The sequence below is a fragment of the Argiope bruennichi genome, chromosome 7, assembly GCF_947563725.1.
Source record: "Argiope bruennichi chromosome 7, qqArgBrue1.1, whole genome shotgun sequence".
In the NCBI taxonomy this organism is placed as follows: domain Eukaryota; kingdom Metazoa; phylum Arthropoda; class Arachnida; order Araneae; family Araneidae; genus Argiope; species Argiope bruennichi.
This window is the reverse complement of record NC_079157.1, coordinates 5223803-5247820: the sequence shown is the minus strand read 5'-3', so window position 1 is coordinate 5247820 and position 24018 is coordinate 5223803. Positions and strand designations below refer to the sequence as shown.

At 26.3% G+C, this 24018-nt stretch overlaps 1 protein-coding gene across 2 annotated transcripts in view; it reads right to left on the bottom strand.

Moving 5' to 3' along the window:
• LOC129975557 (tubby-related protein 4-like) overlaps positions 1-16088 on the bottom strand; it is a 29546-nt gene extending 13458 nt beyond the window's left edge. The window contains exons 1-8 of one of the 2 annotated variants that reach the window (XM_056088619.1): positions 15178-16088; positions 11310-11600; positions 8935-9142; positions 5697-5801; positions 5457-5605; positions 4360-4584; positions 3358-3583; positions 1067-1326 (exon numbers count right to left, since the gene is read on the bottom strand). In XM_056088619.1, the coding sequence (XP_055944594.1) occupies positions 1067-1326; positions 3358-3583; positions 4360-4584; positions 5457-5605; positions 5697-5801; positions 8935-9142; positions 11310-11600; positions 15178-15438 (1725 nt within the window). In that variant the 5' untranslated portion in view covers positions 15439-16088. The remainder of the gene's footprint in view (positions 1-1066; positions 1327-3357; positions 3584-4359; positions 4585-5456; positions 5606-5696; positions 5802-8934; positions 9143-11309; positions 11601-15177) is intronic. The other variant, XM_056088620.1, reaches the window with a different exon arrangement.
• Positions 16089-24018: the final 7930 nt, after the last annotated feature.

Here is a 24018-nt window from a genome sequence, read left to right as displayed (position 1 = left end):
CAGCAAACATAATTTAAAATCGGAAATAATTTTCTTTTGGATTGATAAGATGTATGTCTTTAAAAATTGTTGACATGATTATGTTACTGTCATAATAATGCACAACAAAGACGGCTAATACCAATAAGAATAACTTAGTTATGTCAATCAATTTTGTTGTTCTACATATTATGGCAAAACTATAATAATAGGAGTAAAATTCGAATAATATACCATATGCACAATAATGACAAAGTTTTCAAATTGTTTAACTAGTTTTCAAAAGGCAATGCTGTCAAATTGACGAAATCTTTACAGTAGTTACGGTTGAAAGATTTGTTTTATCTCTCTAAATGGAGAAAGAACAGGAACAGAATACCATTGATAATATTGAGAGGTGTCAAAAGCATTCATATATATATTTTTTTCAAATTGGTATAATAGGCTTAGTTTAGAATTATCTCAAGGTTTTCCTCCATAAAGAATGTATTGAATTTTTTACTTTTCTCAATGACAAAGAATGAAGGAGAAGGTGTAGGGACAAGGTTAATAAGAAATAAAACCTTCTGAATTCAACTCAATGATTGGGGCTGGCAAACTCTGACACAGTATATTAACCTATACAAAAGTGTACAGTGAAGTTTCATTTTTTAGATATCTCCCAAAAATGGAAAGTGGAAGAAGCTGATACACAGTATATTAACCTATACAAAAGTGTACAGTGAAGTTTCATTTTTTAGATATCTCCCAAAAATGGAAAGTGGAAGAAGCTGATGCTAGATGATATATCTAGAGAACATGAGTTTTCATATGACCCAAGAAATGATAAATTAGATCATTAGTTGTAATTAGGTGACTGGTTCATTAATTTTTCTTACTGTTTCAAACATATAAATGATTAGAAAATTCTGCAGCTACAGTGAATATCTGAATTGGCATTAAAATTTACACAGTCATTTCACAGTTTGACTTCAATAATGTTTCAATAAAACAATTGATTGAGAAAAAAATCTTTCTATAAAAAGAACTTTGAGTTATATGCTTAGACTTTATATTTCAAAATAGGAAAATAATCTAAAATATGTACCAAATTTTGTACCTCTGGTAGTTCATCTATGTACATTATTTCTCTCCATCCACCTTCTGATCTGCCATGAATATGACGTCGTCTTCCACGCTTGCGTCTCTGCATTCTAGGTGAAGCACAGCCTTCATCTACTTCACTATCTGATGATGATGAGGGGACATACACAGGAACGACTGCTAAGATTGTATTGAGATTTGCTGGGGGAAATGTGTATGGCTGACAGTCTTTGACCCTGTATAAAGGATGAGGTAGACCTGGCTCTACAAAGAAAGAGAAGAGAAATTAGGTACATAAAATGGCAACAACCATTTATAAATAGACAATAAAAACAAGTTAATACCTGAAAAATATATTTATTGCAATATTATGTCACATAAAAGAAATCATAGGACTAATAACATAATTAGTCTCAATTATATAAATACTTCTTCTGAACAAGAAATTGTTCAGACATAGTATTTACATAATTGAGCAGTTAGTTACACCAACTGCTGATGTATCATACATGTTTTATAGGAATTTTGCTTAACATTCTAGAATTTCAAGAAATTAACAGACTTATTTCTATTTATAATTATTTGGTTCCCATAACAATAATACATATGCAGCCTAACATTTTCACCAATCCCGATTCTGAAATGATTTTTTTTTTTCTGTGAAACATTAAAAAAATCTGTAAAAGTTTTTTTGCTTTTTCTTTTTTTGCCTCTCTAAAAGCTTCCAATTTTTCAAAAGATTTGTAAAAGTAAACTCTGCTTCATTTTTTCTTCGGGGGGGGGGGGGGGGTATTTCACTGAAAGGTCCCCCCCCCCCAGATTTCAGTATCAAAGTTTTTCATGTTTTTAAAACAATTTCATACTTGTCACCCTAAATGTAGAATGAGAATAGCTTAATTTATACACAGTTGAATAACTTTTAAATCAACCTGACAATTTCAAGAGTATTATTATTATTATTTTAATCTTAAAACATTTTAATGAGGACATTGTTGATGAGGACAGGTATGCTTTTTTCTGTATTCATCATTCAAAAATAAAATAAAATAATAAAAAAATTTAAAAGATTTAAACCTGTAATTTGAAAGTTTTAACATAATATTTTAGGCTTGATTTTTTTATCTTTATTTTATTTTTAAAATTTACTCCTAATATAATATCAAGAAGTTTTTCAGAATGTATGTAAATATAAATCTGGCTGCTAAAAAAAGCCAAATAAACATATACATTGGCATCAATAAAAAACATATTTTGAATTATCAAAATAAGTTTTTTGCAGTAATATGCAGATGAAAAATGTTGCATTAATCAATTCTTACTAAACAATTCAATTAAAATTTGAAATCTTCCTCAAAGAGCAATTACTAACCTAGAAGTAATTATTAACCAAATTAGTAGATAATGTCCAACAGTATAATTGTAGAGTGCTTTTAAATTGTTTTTTTTTTTTTCATCATGCATATCACAAATAACATGCAAACTTATAAACAGTATATTATGCTAAAATTCTTTTTAAAGTGTTCATAGGCTGATTTGTTCTACAAGTAGTTATTAATACCACTTTCTGTAATCCACATTATTTTACATGTAATTGAACAAACAATTTTACAATACTTAGAAAGTTTTTCATTCAAAATATTTATTTTGAAGTTTATAATGCTTTAAATAGTGCCCAAAGTATTAATATAGTTGCAATTCTCATAACCAGAATTCTCATTCAACGAATCTTTTAAATATCTCATAAGTATATTACTTGAGGAAACTTGTGATAATTCATTTAAGAGAGAGAAGAGTTAAAGAACATTAACATATAATCCACTTCATTCAAATATTATGTTAAGAATCATAACTATACCAATTAAATTTGTTTAAAAGAAAGGTTATTGATTTGATGTCACAACATATTTTTATGTAAGTGAAATTTTGAAATTAACATCTAAATAAAATAAATGTAACCAAATTTATGGATAATTAAATCCTACAGCAATCCTGATTATCTTAAAAAATGCTTAATATTTATAATTCCAGAAATAAATTTATATTTCAGATTTTTTTAAATGTAAATATTTACGTTTATACTGTACAATTCCAATTTAAGATTCGGTTTAATTTCAAGCATTGATAACAGAAATCAGTCAACATCATTGAATTTTAAATTAATGTTATTAATAAAAATAATTGTCAATGTGTTTTCTATATTTGATGGAAATGCTTTTCCTCCAGCATTATGAATACAGACATCTCAATTCTAACATGGCCGTATAATAAGGAACAACAATAAAACATTAAACTCACCAAGAGATTGTGGATCAAATATCACAAACTCTGGCCTCAGCTTGCTCACTCTCTTGCCCTTGAGTAAGGGTACAAGACCACCCAGGTACTCAAGAAACATGGTGTAAGTAGCACTTCCGGTCAAATCATCATCCTCATGCCGGATCATTGTACAGTGAAAGCGAATATCACTTGAGGGAGGCTTGGACACAAACTCTCTCAGATGATGGGGATCAGGAAGATGGCACTACAACAATCATTAAACAAATGAGAATGAAATTGAGATAAAAGATACTTAACAAATTTTCTGTCTAAAAAATTTGAAATGCAAATTCATATTTTATAAAATTGTAAATATTTTGGGTGAGTATTATTAAAAACAAAAATAGTATTTATCAAAATCAGGATTGCAGTCAAGTCCCTGAAAAAACAAAACAAAAACATTTAAACATTCTATATTACTTCAGTCAAAAACAGTTGACGGAATTTAAGAATAATCATCAAAGTTTAAAAATTAATTGTTAAGATATTTTAAACAATAACTTTTAAAAAGGCTAATTATTAAAAAAATTTTCTGCCACCATTTTTTAAATTACTCTGTCCCTTTTAATGACATTAAAAACCTAAAAATCAATTGTAATTTAGAATGGCAAACAAAATGAGACTCTAAAGAGTCAGCAAATTTCATTCTCTCAAATATTTCAGTGACTTTTGGCTCAGTTTATCAAACAGAGAACTGGGCACAGTTATTATTAACTGTGTCAAGTTTAACTTACATATAGGTATTTAATACTGGGATAATCTGTCCCTCAATGTACAATCATTTTAATACATTTTTATAAAACACCTACTTTTTAATTTTTGATGCACCCATTCTTTTACTTCAATTAAATAATTGTAATTGAATAAGTTATTTTAATTAAATAATTGAAATAAATTACAAAATTTAAACCATTAAAAAGTAATAGGATAATTTTTTGTAAATCTAAAATATAAGTATCTATTATGATTTATCACACTTACTTTGATGGTTTGCATAGTCAAATGAGAAATTAAAGCTCGCAGACGCTGCGGTAAAGGAAGTTTTGGAATTAAGGCATCACTCTGTAATGCTCCATAAACTGCAAGGCGTGCCAACAGTTGAAGAGAAGCAATTTTTTGAGTTACCCAGCCAACGTGTATGATGCAACCAGTTGCTACAAAAAGACGCTTGTCGTTGTGACCCCAAGTCAGTGCAGTAACAGGGCTCTGAAATGCATTATAAATAATATTTGAATAATGACACCAAAAATAAAATAAATAAGCAAAACAAAAAAATTAAATAAGAAATTTTTTCTAAATTTTAAAAGTATTAAATTTATTAACCGCTTCCAGCCATCTGAACATTTAAGATTGTAATCATATTAAAAATAATATATTAAAGAAATCCGAATTTGGATACAATATTCAAGACATGCACACACATAAAAATGTTTTACTTATCACTGATTACAAGCAACTCTGTTCACAGAATGGCTACTGCTTACAACAAAATACCATAATTTCCTAGTGTTTGCTCAAATTTCCAATCTGCTTCTTGCATCAACATTCAAGCTGTGAAAATTCTATTTCAAGACATTATGAGGAAATTTAAAATCTGGAAAAATCTAAATATAGTTTGAAAAAAAAATCAAACAAATCAAAAAAACTTTACCCCTTCTTATTGATCCTTGTAAGTATTCTGGTTAAGAAAAAGAAACAATAATTTGAAATCAATAATGGCAAAGAAAAAGTTTCATAGAATGCCCAAAGAAAATTTTTGTTAAAATTCTCAGAATTGTTTGCTAATTTTATAAAATTCATTAATATTAACATCAAAAGAAAGCAGTAAAATCATTAGTGTTTATGTAAAAACCTGCATAACTTCTACAAAAAAAAAAAAAAAAAAATCTTCATATCAAAGGAATAAAAAAATAATGAATTTCGATGTTTTACCTGTATGGATGTTACATTTTCAAAAAAGGATAATTCAATTTAGAGAGTATAAATGACATTTGGCATTAATAAATGCTTGAGATATTTAAAATATAACATTCTTAAATTTGCTTGTGTCACAACAACCAGCATATCTCTTTATTTACTTGAGTGCAAGGAATGGGAATGAGGAACCGTAAAACTCCATTCACATTGTAGAAGTGAAGCATATTAATATAATTTCCACCAGTTGAATCATTAGATATCCCAGCTACTGCAAGAAGTTCTCCACTATTTGCCCATTCCATTTTTATACCTATAAAAAGAAGATACCAAAATCTTAACATAAATCTTATATTCAGGGAAAAAAGGAGAAATATTAAGAAATATTGACTTCGTTTTTTTACCTTTCAGATTGGTTTCAATAATGGTTGGAAATAAATCGTCATAACTTTTCATTAAATTTATGGTACCAGTTGCAAAACAAACAGCCAAAACAGCTGGTTTTTCACCTAAAAAGAAATATTAGCCCACACTCATTACAGAAAGGAAATAAAGTTACATATAGAGACAGCATAACTAGAAAGTATAATCTTTATCAAATTGCTTTAGTTCTCTTGCATCACTACCAAATTCATATTAAAAAAAAGAAAAAAGGATTGCATTTCAAAAATAAAAAATAATATATAAAAATATTATAAAAAGAAAATAAAGGAAAAGAAAAGAATAATAAATTAGGAATTAAAGCATTAACAACAGTAATAGATTTCCACCTAAACTAGAATATTGATATGATTGTATAGGTGACTGATTATTGTAGGGTCATTCAAAAGCTGATGAATTAGTCAAATTGTTGGTAATTTTACAAATTGCAGCTATAGATTATAATTACTCTTTCATTTAAAATATGCCACTGAAATTGGCACTGTTTGAAGAAGACATTTGTCAAAAAAGTGGCAAATGGAAGGATGGTGGATAAATGAAAGGTGCACAAACCTGCCAACTCTTTTGGATATGAAAACATCTACCAGTTTATATTGATTATGTTTAAAACTTAAGAAAACAGTGCAGAGCGAATACAGCCACATCAGAATTTTCAAGTTTGAGAGAACCAATTTCAGAGATGTAACACAAACAACACTAATTTTCTCCGGAACAAGAACATTGATATGGCTTGATGCAGACTCATTTGAAAATGGATTGAATGGACAATTTGTTTGGTATATTTGATAGATTGTAGCTAAGACAATTTTTTGGATATTCAATATTTAACATTTGTCAGACAATTAATTCAATTTTGCATTTTCAATTTGATAATTGCACCTCAATTTTAAATACAGGTATTTTGATGAAAATGGTGCTATCTTTTAGTTTTCATTGTGCTTTCAAAATATGCTTATTTTATGTGTAGGTTTGTTAGGAACTTTTTTAATAAGGATTTTTTTCCCCTAATTGGTAGCATATTCATCTTATAAATCATAACTTGCAAACAATAATAGATAAACAATAAGAGATAGGCTAAGGTTGCTAGTGTTTTATGATTCATATGAGTTTTTCTATCACTTACTTTCATTTGGCAGATTAAATGAAACTTACTCTGGATATTACAGATAATATACATGAATTTGAGGGCAGTTCTTTCAGCATGATTCTTCATAATTCAAAAAATAATTTAAACTGACACAGTTACCTGAACTATTTAAATAAAATTTCATTCATAAAAATATGCCAACTAAATTTCTTTCTGTCTCTCATCTATTGATGTTTTAATGGCTGTTAATTTCCTAATTTGTATTTATTCGTGAGATGAGGATTTTTTTTTTCCCCAACAAAAAAGGTAAGAAACAAAAAATCTTTAAAAAGTCTTATATTAAAGTAGTTTTATTGAAATTTCTTATCAATCTCTCATTTCTATTGTCACATATTTATTTTAATGATACATTTTGAAAAGGCTATATTGTTATAACAGAAGGATTGGGGAAATGTTAAAACAATGAATCATATTTATTACTTGATAGAACAAAGGAAACAACTACTATGCAAATAAAAATAAAGTTTATAAATATTTCACAATCAACTTGACTGAATATTTAATCAACCAAACACTCTCAAAATAATATTAAGCACGTAAATTAAGAAACTACAACATATATTACAACAAATGTAACCCAAATTTCATCATTTTTCAAGATTAAGACAAAAAGAGTATAACACAAGAACCATTGATGTTATTCATAATGCTAATAGTTAATTTTATAGTGTTGAAGTTGCAATGCCGGCAACATTATTTATTGAATTGAAGTCATATGAATTTCAAATTGAAAACGGATCTATTGCTTAAATATAAGAAGAAATAATTCAGACAATGCATTAAAAATTAGCAAAATTATGAAATACTATTAATGTTATAAAAATAAGCTTTATGATAAACGAAATTGGTAAATGAACTGAAAAATCTTTATCCTTTAAAAAAAGGAGCCATTACAGTTTATGTTTTAATAAACATTTATGAAAATAGTTCAAGATAATATCAAAAAAATATATTTTATTCAGTATTTCAAATATGATAAAATCTTCACAATTCCTTTTCATACTTGGCAAATTTCATTTCCATATGTACTGTTTTAAATATTTTTGGACCAAATATGATATTCTATAATAAAATAAATATTTTAATTTATTATTATTATTAATGGCTTATTTAATTTTGTCTTTAATTATAATACATTTCATTATTAACTAATATGACAATGTCTGAAATCCCTTTTTAGCAATAACAATCCTCTTAAAATTGAAACCATAATTAGATCTTAATAATAATAATAATAATATATATATATATAACTTTTGTAATCTAATTAATTCTTTCAAAATAATTTTCAAACATATCATTAGTAGTTAAAAACACGTTATATAGGATATATGGTTGCCATTGTTCTTTCCAAGAGAAGAGGTATAATTATATCCTAAGTTTTGTTAATTTTCTCAGGTGATTTAATTAATTGCAAGATGATTTACTTAGAATTTGTTTAACAAAATTATTGTGCATTGGATTTTATATATTCTTCTATTCACATAAAATGTTTTTATTTTAACAATTTTAGAGTTAACTGATGATAGTAACATAATCATTCCACAAATTTACAAAAAAATGTCCTCACCGTAATAAATTTTAAATTTTCAAGTGAGCTTTTTCTGTTCTTTAAGCTTAGTTTAAAAGCAATAAAATCCTATTTAAAAATTTATTTTCTTAAAACTCAACAACAATTACATTGCATATTAATAATGAGTTTATCCATTAAATACTTTGCAAAATGGAAATTAATTAGATGCATTAGAATTATCTACATATAAATAAAAAATTGATTTGAACTAAAGATTTAATTAATAATGAGATAAAATTTGCATTTATTTTATAAGAACATAGGTTTTGGCATCTTACAGTTTTCACAATCTTGAAAATTGATCGAGAATGTTAAAAAAGTTTGTTATTATATATGAATAGACATGCTTCTGTTTATTATTATATATGAATAGACATGAATGAAAAACATAGAAAAGACATAGTTATATGATAAACTGTCAATATTGAAAGTTATTGGTCCATCAGAGTTTCATAATTGCTTAAAGATATTTCATACATACTGGGAGGAGATGAACTTTTGTCTCTTTCTCCTCTATGAGAATATGCAAAACTATGACGATCTTCCTCATAGCTTTCATCCATCTTGAATTTTTCACAGGACCATGCCATTGATGATATTGGAGCTTCAGACTGTAAGTTCACTTCTGCTACAATTGCACCATGGACATCAATTATTATTATTTGACCCCCAGATGTTCCAAACATTACCTAAAATTTCATAGATTTTACATTAGTTTAAAATTATCAGGAAATTTTCATTATTAAAATATTATCTATAGAAAACTTAAATACAGAGAATTACAACAGGCAATTTGAAAATTTCACATTATGAAGGGAAATGCATATCAATTTTTAACAAGTTATAAAGATAAAAAATTTTTTTGATGCATTTATTTCGATTAAACCACATAAAAAAATCAATCAAAATTAGATTTTTTTAATTGCAAATTAGCATGCATATAAATGTTATAATAGAACAAATTAGAAATTGCACTTCTAAATAAGTTAAGTCAATAATGCTTTATTCTTTTTTTTTAACTCCCATTTCAAGTAAAAGTAGTTTTAAAAAAATGTGCTCAGTTTTTGGATAAAATAAAAATAAAGATAAAAATATTGACAACATAAATTATCAAACATTCAAAGAAGTATATAAAGTGCATAAAATAATGCTAGGCTTCAGTTCAAAAATAACCAAACTATAACATGCTTATACAACTGTGCAAGTGTATTGATAAAAAATAAAAGTGATTTTTTTTAAATTAAGAAATAGTAGATTAAATTTATTTCTAGTTTTATTCAAATATTTTTCAAATCACATAAATAATTTACAATTTGGGGGTTAGTAATTTATATTAATATTCGATTGCAGAGTACCATTTTTAACACAGTTAAATACTTTTAAGGAAATCTACAAGAATATTAGATCTGCATTAAACATTAATCCTAAATCAAACTGTACCAGTCTTATCATACTCAAATAAATTTATAGCAATAGTAGTCTATGAAGAAACATTTTTGTGCATTAATATTATAGCTATAGTATTCGACTTCAAACAATTCAGATTCAAGATTGGTTAAATAACTTGACTATAATGGCTTCAAAACGTCTTTGAAATTAAATGTGATAAAGAGCTTGAAGTTTATATAAAATGAAAACTAAAAGGTAGAGCTATTTTTTGAAATCTACAAATTGAGTATGAAATCTGCAAATATTTATTACAAACAGTTTTAAAATACAGAGAAAAAATGCTAATAATGACAGAAATTAAGTAGCTAAAAAACTGCAAATGCATACTACCTTTCCTTGAACAGAAAATGCATTAATAACAAGAAAAAAAATTGTAACTACTAGTCATGGTGAAACATAAAAATTTACTTTATTTAAATAAAGTATATATTTAGTAAAGAATGGGAAATATTCAATATATATATTTTACATTTTAAATCAATGATTATAAATACATGCTACATTTTCTTACATACATATCAAAACTTTTAAACTATAAAATTTTATAGTAAAAGTTAAAAGATATAATTCAATGAATTTACCAGCAGGCTAAGAAGCAAACTTGTCTTAAAAATTATCTAACCAAAATTAGATACACTATTTCAAGTATCAAAGCATTACAAGAAGAATTTGAGAATAATTAAAGACCATGAAAAATGGAATTAAAGGGAAAACCAGATTTTACATTTCAATCAATGAAACATCATGCAAGAAAACATGAATAAAAGCAAATAAGGACAGATTTTTTTTTCATTAAAAATGACTTTAATACATTTAACAGCATAATACTTTAACAATACATTTAAAAGTTTTATTAACTAGAAAGAGTTTTATTTGTACAAAGAGTTCTCTATATGAAATTTTGAATATGAATAGAAAATATATTAGATAGTCTTTTTACAAAAGCAAAAACTGTGTAAAGCAAATTAAACTAAAATGAGTATAAGAGAAATGGATTGAAAGCAAATTTAAAAATATATGCTTCCCTTTTTTCGCATAAACTCATGTAAAAAATTAAATCAGTCTCATAAATATCATCAATTTATAATTTAAAATCTTGACAGTAAAATAATCAGAAACCTAAATATAAGGTCATCACAATATCTAACTACTTATTAGAAGAAATTAATAAGGCATGCAGTCCTTATATATAATTTTTTTAAAACTGTTTCATCACCTATTACTATTTTTACAATGCACCACAACTTATTCTTCCCCCCCCCTCGAAAAAAATATTTAAAAAATGCTTCTCTGGAAAAACTATTAACAAAATAAAATAGAAGGGTTCATATACAATACATGAGGGTTTTACACCATTATAAAGTAATTATCTGAAAATCTGATACACAATTAAAAATAACTATTTACATTTTGATCATCAGGAGTCCAAATTCCACAATTTATATTGTGATCCAAATTCAGCATTGAAGACCAAAACCTTTGACCAGATACTGAACCAACAAGAACAAATCCATCCCTGTAGCAGATAAGAGCCATGCGACCATCATGGCTCCAGGAAAAATCTGTTACTTGGATACTGCGATCATTAATTAATTCAATTGACCATCGTCCTTCATATTTGATCCAAACAAATATTGTTCCAGTATTATCACATGATGCTAACTTTTGATAAGGTTCATTCCATTTTACAAGAGTAACCTGAAATAAAAATAAATTTATTAGAGTATATAATGCCTAAAAAAATTACAGAAAAAATGCTTTTCATTTACTTACAGGAAAAAGAAAAAACTCAATAAATAAAAAGACCGGTGAAAAGTTACACCAAAAGGTGCACTTATTATCTGATGAATAATCACAGGAGATACAGCAATTAATAGTTTTTCTAGTTAATGATAAGAAATAGTTGCACTTTCTTATTAATACAACTTCATTTGTAAAAAAACAACAACATTAAAGTTGATATTAGTTAAAGCATTAATCAGAGTAACAACAGTATATTAAAAAATTAAATTTGCTCACTAGCAACCAATATGTTAACTGCTATTGGCCTATGGCAGAAAATTGTGAATCAGAAGTAGCAGGTAAATTTTTTATCCTCCAATCCGACAAATTCCATTTTAGCTATGAATAGGTGACTAAGTTCAGCCTAATTGCTAGAGAAATTCCTGAAAATGAAAAGAAAAGAAAAAAAAGATAGGCATCCCTCTAAAAATCCTATACAGGAAGGCAAATTACCCTATATAGGAGCTTAGACTTTGTCTCAGGTGCTTTAAGGACATTTTGATTAACAGAAGGTAAAATACTTCTCTGTATAAAAAACCATGAGTCAATATTTCATGGAATTGATTACATAGATCAAGTGTAATTAGAACCATCACCAAACATGCTTTATTATGTTTGGTAGACTTTATACTGAATTATGATTGTGTTTTGCACATTAAGTCTGTGTAGTATAAATGCAAAAATACCAAAAAAGAAAGAAAGAGCCATGTTATTTCACTTATAACATAAAAATACCAATGATTTATTAAATATAATAAAATAATTTTGCCATAACTCAAGTATTTGAAAATTATCTTACATAAATTTAATATTGTCTATCAATATATCATAAATAGATATTATCCTAAATTTTTGCTAAATAAACAACATATTTATAAATATCAGTTATAAATAAAAATAAATCAACTTTAACTCTCAATTAGGCATTCCATACAAACATAGCTTTTTCTTAAAATTAAAACAAAGAAATAATGTAAAGTATGCAAATTAAAAGAATTAAAAAAAAAACTGAATCATTTATTAAAGTCTTTGGAATACTAAAATAATTTCAATGAATGAAATACTAATGTAATTATATTATACAAAATATTACAGAGTACTTTTTCAGCAATGAATATGATCAAATTTTGAAAATATATCTTGCTGATTTAACCAGACAATATTAAATATTAAGGTGCATTAAATGAATGAAGATGCTAAATTTTATTGATTTGTATTTCAAAATAAGAGGGAAAACTATGACACTACTATATGCAAATCTGTTTTTATCTCATCAAGATAAATTTATAAAATTAAATTTGGTTTACAATTTTAGAGTAAAATTTTTGATTTTAGAAAAAAATAAAAAGTAAATAAAATTTAAAAAAAAATGAAATTCATACAGTCTGATGTGTGGAAATTTCTCTATTTTATATAATTCATAATTTTCAGTTTAGAGGGAAAAAAAAAAAAAAACCTTAACAATATTTTAGTTTGATAATTATGTTTTTACTTAAAAAAATGAAAACAAGTGTACTATACAGCTTTAAAGTTTCTCTGAAAAGTTTTTATCCTTTCTAATAAAGCAAGAATGAAGTTTGAAAATAGTTTACTTTCAACTAAAATTCAAGTTACATCCTTTTTAAAATAAAGAAAATTAATAGGTAAACTCATTTGTTGATAAGGTATTCAGGGAAATTTTTTTATATTAATTATTATTAAAATTAATTTTTATATTAAATGTTTTATTTATATTAATTATTATTAAAATTATAAGTAAAATTAATTATTTGAACATACTTAAAACTATTTTTGATTATTTTAATATTGTTAAAAGGCATCAAATTAAAGATATGAACCCATCAGAAAATAAAGGAAGGATATCCATAAAAGAAATAATATTTAAAAGATTATTTTCATATAAAATTAATATATTTAGTTTTAGAAATTGAATATGCGTTTTTTATTTTCAATCTGATTTTGATTCTGTATTTATTAACATTATATAAACTAATGTGACAAAAATTGAAATAAAATTGCCAAACTAATAGCAAAGTAGAGATAGAGTTTATTTTCTTATTAAAAAACAAGTGCTTCTATAAAAAATACATTTTGGAATTATTAAATCCAAATAAGTATGAAGTACTTATGAAGTATTATGAAGTACTAAGTAATTAATATTCATACTTAAAAGGTAAGTATGAATATTAATTACTTATACTACTGTTTTTTAAACATAAAAAGTTCTATAGAAAAAATTGTGGAATAATTACGGAAGTTATTTAATTAATTATGCTTTTACATACTGAATATATTACTGACTAACTCTTTATATTCTGAATGAAGTTATCAGAATTTTTCCAATTTTACATCATTAGATTAGTGCAGTACAACTCCACAAAAGAAGCATATTTTTTTTTCAAATTAATTAAAATAGCATAATTTATTTAAAAATTGAAAAAAAAAATTAATCCTCGCTTTTATTTAACATCTATTAATGTATAAAGATACATATATTATTAAAATGGTACTTTTAAGATTTGTCAGGATATTAAGTATTAAATGAAAGAACTATAATTCATGATCCATTGAAGATTCTTTTTTTATGCTTGTGCCAATAATAAGCTAAGCATCTATTTAAATCCATGATAGTAAAAGAATTTACAGGGAGTAAATTTTAAAACTCATGAAGTTTATAGCATTTTTTAATCCATTAACTTGGATTATTCTTATTTGTATTTTATTGCAAATAAACAATTGTTGTGATGAATTTAAAACTGAAAAATTCATTTAATTTCAAGAATTAATTTCATTTTTAATACTTTTACAATTTTCAAACTTAAAAGGTAAGTAAATTCTTAACATTTTAAAATAATTCAAGCCAGAATACAAAATTAATTTTAAGAAAAACCTGAAATAAACAATTATAAATTTTAATTTAAAAAGATCATTTTAAAAAGTCAGAAAATACTTACAAACACTTATAAAACATTCAGTCATCTCATTAACTACAATTAAATGCTATCTAATAAAAAAATATTTAGCAAAAAAAAAAAAAAAAGTGAACTTTTAGAAAAAGGTCAAAGTATAATGAGTACCCACACATGATTTTGAATTAATTATCTTGTATGCAGGTTATTTAATGAGAATTTGTAATTATTTTATATTTCTTCAGATACATCAGTTATAAAGTATCTTTTTAAATTCTATTGAAAACTGACATTTAATTTTTTTTAAAAGCTAATATGACATCAGAGTAACTTAATTTTCAAAACTTCTATTCCAAAATCAATGGAATTTTAAATACTAACTGGAAATCTTTTTAATAAGAAACTATGGGATCATGAGTATACTGTTATGAAGAGTAGCAGGAAAGAAAAAAAAAAAATGTAACAACTCACAAATGAATAAGTTCAAAATTGAAAGCAAAGACAATACAAATGTTTTATTACTGTTATATAAATCATATAAAACTGAAATTTATTTACTAATAAAATATTGTACTGTCAATTACCTCTGCCCTGTGTCCCCTCAAATTGTAGTTGGATCTTAAAGGTAAATCTCCCATTTTTCGATTGTGGCATGATGTGAAAGTCACACCAACAATACTTCGGGCATTTCCAGTGGCCAGCCACCCATCTTGGTAATAATGTACCCGGTTGAGTTTCCACCCGTCTTCGTCCGGCAGGTCGTCGGGTACTTTTCCCATCCATGTCAAACTCAAGATAGCACAATCCGTCCGCGTAGAAGTTGTTCTTTCAAAATGTAAATGCATATCGTTTACTAGATTGAATTATTTGACAAAAAATGCGATGTTTTCACTCCACACTTCATTGGTCTTATTTTCTCAAATATATCCGAAGAGAAATGATTTACTGTTTAGTCAGAAAATATCAACACTCTGCACTGAGAATTCGAAACTATTTCATACAAATAATCACAGCGAAATCAAAACTAATTTACTATACCATGAAATCAGATCGTGAGTTTCAAACATTCACAGACTAACAAGAAACATTTAAACAATAGGGTCGTAATTTTAAAGTTTATACAACAACTACAACATTAACAGAAATGCAGATGATGTAATAACAAACCGGACACTCAGATTACGTTATTCCATGTGGAATACATGTTCACGCCGAAGAACTATTCCTATAGAAAAGCAAACACTCCGTGTGTATTGATCGATTTTAATGATCATCGGTAGTGGAGGATAGACCAAGCCGCTTAAGTAACCTTCGTCGAGCCGTGGCGGTCATGCTGCGCCTTCAGAGCACAGTTTCTAATCCATTTAGACGTTCAGATCTTCAGTAAACACTTTAGAAGTAAGGACATCAGCAGCGGAAACTCCCCGACGAATGAAATTATTGTATATCCCTCTGGTGAATGACATATCCGCCGCATCAAACGCACCACTATCCACCTGCCATGATGAAACGCGGGCGCAGCGTGCGGGCGAAAGAAGTGCAGGCAGGGTTGCCGTTCAGTTGTATTGATCGCCAACTTGGCGATATCTCTTAAGAACTCGAGAAGTACGAAATTTGGCTCATTTCATGAATTTAGTCCTTCCAGAAAGCGATAAACCACCTAATGATCCAGTTACAATAAATTGGCTTTCAACCACTTTTTTAATATCTTTGGGAGGAAAATGTGCTTTTCGGTTCCGTTAAAATTCCATGTAAAAAGAATATGAAATGTTTGTTGAATAATGTAGTGTTTTTATTCAATGTCTAAAAAATATATAAAGATTTTATAATTAGACATCAGATAAAGATTTTAATAACGTTTTGGAACAAATTTAAAATCAATGCTTATAAATTTTTCCTTTATACATAAATGGGGATTACATAAAAATCAAATTATTGTTCAAAATATTTAAATTTATGGAGTTACATTCTAAAAGTAAATAAATAAAATATATTAGGACATATTGAAAGCATACATACAACGGAAAAAGAAAGACAAAAAAAAATCTTAATGCATTAAGAATATATTTTTCATTTTTAGAAATATATATATATATATATATATATATATATATATATATATATATATATATATATATATAATTTTCTATATATTTTATAAATTCATGTGTTTATTATTTTAATATTTATCACTCAACATTTCCTTTTCTGAATTTAAAGATGGGAAACTCAGAGTGAGAATTCGGTGTTTCGTGCTTTTTAACTTCGTGAGAAGGGTGTGGGCCGGATCATTGATTTCACTGATTCCGGTTTTGTTCCTTACATTTAAGAAGCTCTTTAAAGGATTTATTTGTAATTTCAAAAAATAAGTTGCCAGCTTAGAGGTGGTCATTGTTATAAAGATACCATACAAAATGGTGAGGTCAATCTCCTAGAAATCCATTTGTTCTTTGTAGAGTTTATAAAAGAATGTAGAATAAAATTTATCATTAAAAATTTGCTTTAGCTGAAAAAAATGAAGTTATTAACTTTTCCAAGCTGTTTGTTGTTCTCATAATCAGGTGAACGATTTGTTAGCACAAGACATTGTGTTCTCTGGCTCTAATCCTAATACAAAATGCATAACTATTTAAAATTTCACTCAGTTTTGTGAATATTGAAAAAGTTAAAATTAATAAATATTTATATTTGTTGCGAATTGGAATTACTTTTTTATATGTTTGCTTTCGATATAAAGTATTTAAAAAATGTTTTTATCTAAATGTCTACACTTTATCAAATTGAATTACATAAATTAACAGATGAAAAATTTGAAGAATATTTGAATCATTGTATATATTGGGTTAAAGATTGTTGCGATCCTTTGAAAAATTCAACAACATAACTTCGGAATTAAATTGTGAAAAGAAATATGAACTAAAATATTAAAAATAAATTTTATATAGAACAAGCTGTCAGAATTTTCTAGATAAAATTAAAATTTAATTTTGTTTGTTTCCTAGCAAAGAATGTCTGAAAGAAAATCATTTTCAATTATTATACTTTCAAAATTAAAACGAAATTAAAAATCTGTAACTAAAAAACAAAGAAAGCGTTTGTTACTATATAAACGGTCTCAATATAAGGCTGTTACGAGAAAATATTGAACTGATCAACACTTATGAAATGAAATAAAAATCCTTTTATGAAATTAGATTGAGTTAAAAAATATATTTTAAGAAATGTATAACATTAGACTGTTGGCAAATGAAAATGTGCTTTGGAGTTAATCTGGAAAATGTTTCAAAGAAAATAAACTTTTTCGACATAGTTTTAATCATTGATAACGGCAATGAGCGATTCTAATTATGATGAAAATCAGTAGGAGTTTATGAAATTATGAATGAATATGAATTTTGATCAATGTAACAAATATTATTTTTTTAAAACCATAAAGAATATTTTCACAAATATGCTAAAATTAGAACATAAAGTTTCCGATAGCTAAATAAGTGCCATTAAAAATAATTAGTAGTATTTTAGTGTAGTGTAAATCTAATTTTTGTGAGTTGATATTTTCAAATATATATATATATATATATATATATATATATATATATATATATATATATATATATATATATATATATTGGGGAAGCTTCAAAAACTTGATCAATTTTTAATGTTAATGTTAATGTTTTGTATAAGTAAATGAAATTTTATTTACATTTCGGACTTTAAAAGAATTTTTGGTTTTGAAGAATAAGTGTGCCAAATTTCAGCATTTAATGCTATTTTACATTTGCATAAGGACACTCCTATCCATAGAAATGTTGGGCAATTTCTGAGTAAAAATTCAATTCAGTAGCAAATGGCAGCAGTTTTGATCGATGGCAAGTGTTAACAGCAACAGTTACACACACACACACACACACGCGCGCGCGCGGACACAAAAAAGTTTGAAAAGAAATCAATTACTAGTAATATATATATATATATAGTCAAAATGTATCTACAGAATCATAATAGCAATATTTAAAACTTGATAATTTTTTAAATAAATGTACTCAAGTATTAATTAATGAATTAAAATGGTACAGTAGATAGTTAATTAAAATAATCCAATTTAACAACATAATCTAACAGCATTAATTTATCTTTGGTTTCGGAAGCAGAGCAGTATTATTTCAAAACTCAAGAGTTTGTCTAAAATCCATTTCTCTACTTCTGATAAAGGAAAATTTGCATCTCCTTCTTGGTGCCCAAATAAGTCAGACTGCTTACCTAAAGCTATCGAATTTGGTATAAATAAACTGAGGAAAGTGATAATTTTATGAAATCTTGAATTAGAATTTTAATTAATTAAAAATTAAGCTGGGTTTTGTTGGTTTCTCTTACGATAACTTTTAAAAATATTCTTGCACAAATATTATTTTTAGATCGTTCTAAAATTCGATAAACCACGAAAACTTTTTCTAAATTTTTATAGTTTTCGAAATATTTTTTTGTATTCTTTTTAGCAAATCCTTCATTTTTGGAATAAGATTAAAATAATGTCCAATGCTAAAATAATACAATATTTTCTATTTTTGATAACCTGCTTTTTTAGCCAGAAAAATTGGTTATTTTTAATTTTAGTTGAAACTCTCATATATAATTTGATGTATAAATGAGTTCCTTGGCGAAGTACTTTTTTAACATCACATTTTAATAGATATTAAATCTATGTTGTTTATAACCCTCCAGATGCTTATCTCGCTAATTGAAATCAGTAAATTTTCTGTTGCATCTCGTGTTTTTTGCAGTTTAGAGAATTTATTTTTACGATTATTTTATAATATCATATAATTATCGTGTTACGTATTGCATCAGTTCGGTTTGTTTGAAAAATATTTTAACTTACTGTATCGCATCGCACTTAACATCGCACTAAATAGTGATTTTTAAAATCTACGCAGTCAGAGGGTTAATAGTTTTATCCATTGTGTCTATAAATCTTCCTAATGGAATTATGTCCTATGACATCGTTGAATCATTAAAAATGCATCTTTCTGGGCGATCTGTTACTTTATTTCGAGTTGCAATTCCTTTTCGTAATTCCACTTTCTAATTCCTTAATTAAAACTGCAGATAATAAACAGAATATTTCATTTTTTAGCTTTCAATAATGGAAGAAAATTAAACGATTAAAACTCTGATAAATTTATCAAAGTTTTAATCAACGGTTTGAGTCAACTATAAAAGCTAAATCATCAAAATTCGGCGAAATTTTAGCTACAAATAAATTATTCAGGATTTGTGGGAGGATGGGTGGAGTGCTTGAACTCAAGTTTTTAAGCTCCGAACATGACAGGTGGAAAAGCGGTTTAATAATGAAATTACTTAGCAAGAAGTTTGTAAAATTTAATGATGCACAATAAGTACGGAAGTTTGATTAAAATATAAGAGCATAAAAAAAAGGAGAAAACAAACCAAACGAAAAGGAGAGAAGAGTGGATTTTACTTGATGAAATGAATTGGCAAAAGACGGGGCACAGAGTTGTTAGTGTGATTAAATGGCGAACAGATATTTTTTAAAACTTTTAAAATGGTTTTGCTCTGTAATATATAAGGGTATTATTTGGACGAACCAAAAAATTCTGCTTAATTTTGAAATAAATAAAATTTAAAGATTAAAAAAATTTCTCCGAACAGCATAGTCCTTCTCTTCAAAATAAAATTGTGCCAAATTTGGTGTGTCTAGATAAATGATGTGACTGCAGAACGCTTAAGACACAAAAGCACGCATGAAGTTTGAAACACTGATGACAATTTGTTGTGAGTTTTTAAAAAAATATCTATGAAATGTTTCTTTATTCAATAATTAAAGCATTTTTCTAAAACGAAAGTGGTGCTAAACGTGCTTTCGTTTGAAATGGTTAAAAAAAGCGGAACATTGTTTCAATACATTAGATATATTTTGATTAAATAAAAAATAATAAGCAACCATGGCTTAAGAAAAAATAGCAGATAATAGTTAAAATGCATTATAAATATTTCGATTTCATAAAAAAATAAGCAACCAGAACAAATAAAAAAAAATCTGTTTATCAATTGCCTTTTTACAAATGCACAAAATATTTTTATGGTGGTGTTAGCGATTAAAGTTTAATGCTTTTAAGCTTTAGGAAAAATATTCTTAATTGGTGAAGTAATCTACTTTGATAGTTTTTTTCATAATAATTTTTGTCGTTCATTTTCAAATGACTTCCCGGAACAACTTCCCAGAACTATAAGTCTGGTCTGATCGAATTGCAATGATATTCAATACTTAGTTGAGATCGCTCGGCACGTTACAATGTGAACGAAATACCAGGATTTTTATTCCTTTTTTTTATAATTCTCAGTCTACTTACTGTCAAAAAAATTTAATGAGTAAAGAATTTTTTTATTACAGTCCTTTAATCTTTGAGGAAATAACACAAATCTTTTAAACCTTTCAGAAATATTCGAATGATTATAGAAATGTCTGCGTATACAAATATTTTCCTATTGTTTTACAATTGGAATAAATTATTCGTTTTCTATATGTTATAAATTTCTATCAGATTATATCTTGCCAAACAATTAGCTACTTTAATTACAATTGAATTTATACAAAGTGTTGAAAAACAGCCAGCTCTGCTTTATGATAATCATTTATATACATCATTATCAGAATATTAATGATTATCATCATCATTATCAGTATATTAATGATTATCATGCTTTGTGATAATTACTAATATTCTGATACAAAAATTATTAGTATCAGAATATTATAAAATGAATTATTGTTAATGATTATTTGTACAAAAACAGTCGTTGCTAAAAATGGATAATTTATCATTTATACAAAAAAGGTTTAGAAGAACTCTGACATTCTTGACAGTAAAAATTGCCAACATTTTAGTACTGAATAAGGGGAATTTTATCACAATTCTGTTAGAAATTTGGAATATACAGAATAAATGACTAATTTTAATTATAAAACAGTTGGTAAATATTTGTTTTTTAAAGTATTTGCTTTTAAATAGCAAGTCTAATATGCGTTGTGATGAGATAGTTTTGAAGTTCAAAATCACAAATCTGTACTCTCAGAAAAAATAATTCTGAGTAAAATCACTACAAAATTAGAATATTATATGACCATGGGTTTAATAATTGCGGTAAACTTATTTTATTTAAATATATTAATAATGTAAATTTAAAAAGTAATGAATGTCGTGTAACTTAAAAATTTATTTTTCTGTCTCTCTCTCTCTCTCTCTTTATATGTGTATAAATAAATATATATATATATATAATAGGGGATCTGAATATATTAATACTATTGCGCAGAAAAAAAAATAATGAATAGATTGCCATTGTAAGGAATAAAATGCATTCTATGCTTACTGAAATTTGAAGAAAACGTGTTTCGGAAAAAGGCAAAAAAAATTCTTTTTTTCTATCATAGGAGCTCCTGTTAGATTCATTGCTAAAGAATAATGTATAAATTTTCATCCGTTCAAACCTATACAAATAATGCACTTCTGTAATCAGAGAAATCTACCTTATTTTATTACACTAAAATTTAAAAAAAAAAAAAAATCAATTTTTTTTGAAGGTGAAAATGTTCCCAATTTCCTTAATGAGTAACGGCACATCACATTATGTTGATATATATTTAATTAAAGGGCAATAATCCTTCATAACAAAAGAAACCACTCCTTATCAGTTCCCCCCATCTTAGTCACGCGTCATTGAACTCATTGATTGAAGACCCGCCTACCAGCATGCTTCCTTCACTAGTTAATGCTATCGCAGGAAAGCAATATTTACAGAAAAAAAAGCATCTCGAAGCGAAATAGAGGCAAAATTTTAAGCGATTATTTAAATACTTTCAAACAAATAAGACTTTTTGTGTATGCAGAAATTATGAATAAAGAAAAACTCTGCTTCTGAATATTTTTCAAGGCTTTATTTTCGCCTATTTTCCCATTTTATTACAAGATTGTTCTTTATGTATGATGAGGTATTGCGCAATTTAATGCCAATTAATATTATTTTGCTGAATTTTTAGTATTTGCCCTGAAACATATGAAGCTTTTATTTGGATTATATGGTTTAGAGGACTGATTTCACACGACAGTGATTTAATTTACTAAAGAAAAAAAAATATTTACAGAAGCATTTAATAATGAAAATGCTTTTCAAATTTGTGATTAAAAATCAAACTTTATCTTGGTGAGCTCGGCAATAACAATAATAAAACTTTTATATCGTCCAGAACATCATTGGTCAAATGTAAATTTTCAGTGAAAAAATCTATATTAATTTCAGTTAATTACTATAACAAATCATAGAATTAAAAGAGAGCGAGAGTTAAACTATCTCGCTAAGACTTCACATCTGACTTCCTATTTTGACTGACTTAATTAGAGGAAAGTAAGTGGTGAAACTGTCTAATTGATGACGGATTGAATCTTAGGTAGAACAAATTGTATCCTTTGTCTCATTTTAGCAGTTTTACAAGTCTTTGAGAAGGAGTATTCAGCCTGGGTTTTTCTTTAAATGTTATGTCTGAGAAATTCAACATTTAAAAAAAAATTATTCATTTTCACAAATCTATTATTAGCAAACAAACTTAAAATAACTCCTTGTTTAATCTTTTTAATTAATGCTAAAATTTATTTTAAATTAAAAAGAATGAATCTAAGCACCTTTGGTTATTAGATGTTTGTCCTTAATATATGTACTAAATAATTGGCAATGCAAAATACTTGCCACAAATACTGTACCGATTTCACCAATTTCTATTTTATATTAAATCATTGTGCCGAATGGTCACATGACTTTTATATCGAACCAACGAGACCTTTCTTTCAACTACTTCAATACTTCATAGATCATTTTTTGTTTGGAAAAGCAAATTCCGAATTTGTTAGACAGAATCACTAAATAAAATATTTAATGCACGGATTTCGGCAATTTGAGTTTAGTACGAAAACTCATGAATCTTCGATATGTCTTCAAATCTCATTTGCCCACATCCATTTTTGGGAAATATTGTAACCTAACATTTAGAATTAAAACCTCAAACCTTAAAATTAAAATTTCAAAACTCAAACTAAAATGACTTCAAACTCAATAATCAAAACTGTTTCGTCAGTTTTCGTCCCGATTTCATTTAGCTCTTTGTGAAAAAAGTAAAATAATCAAAGTGCTCTGTCATTATTGGAGAATCAAAATTCAGAATAATATATATATTTTTTATTTTGTAAGGATGTATTTCATCATAGTACATCGTTATGAGTATCTTAATACAGCCACTGAAGACGCTTAGTTCATAACATCAATATAGTCATATCAATTAACCTTGATTAGTGCAGATTCTGGAAACAAAGTTACTATGAAGAAATAGTTATAGTGGTATAAAAAATGCA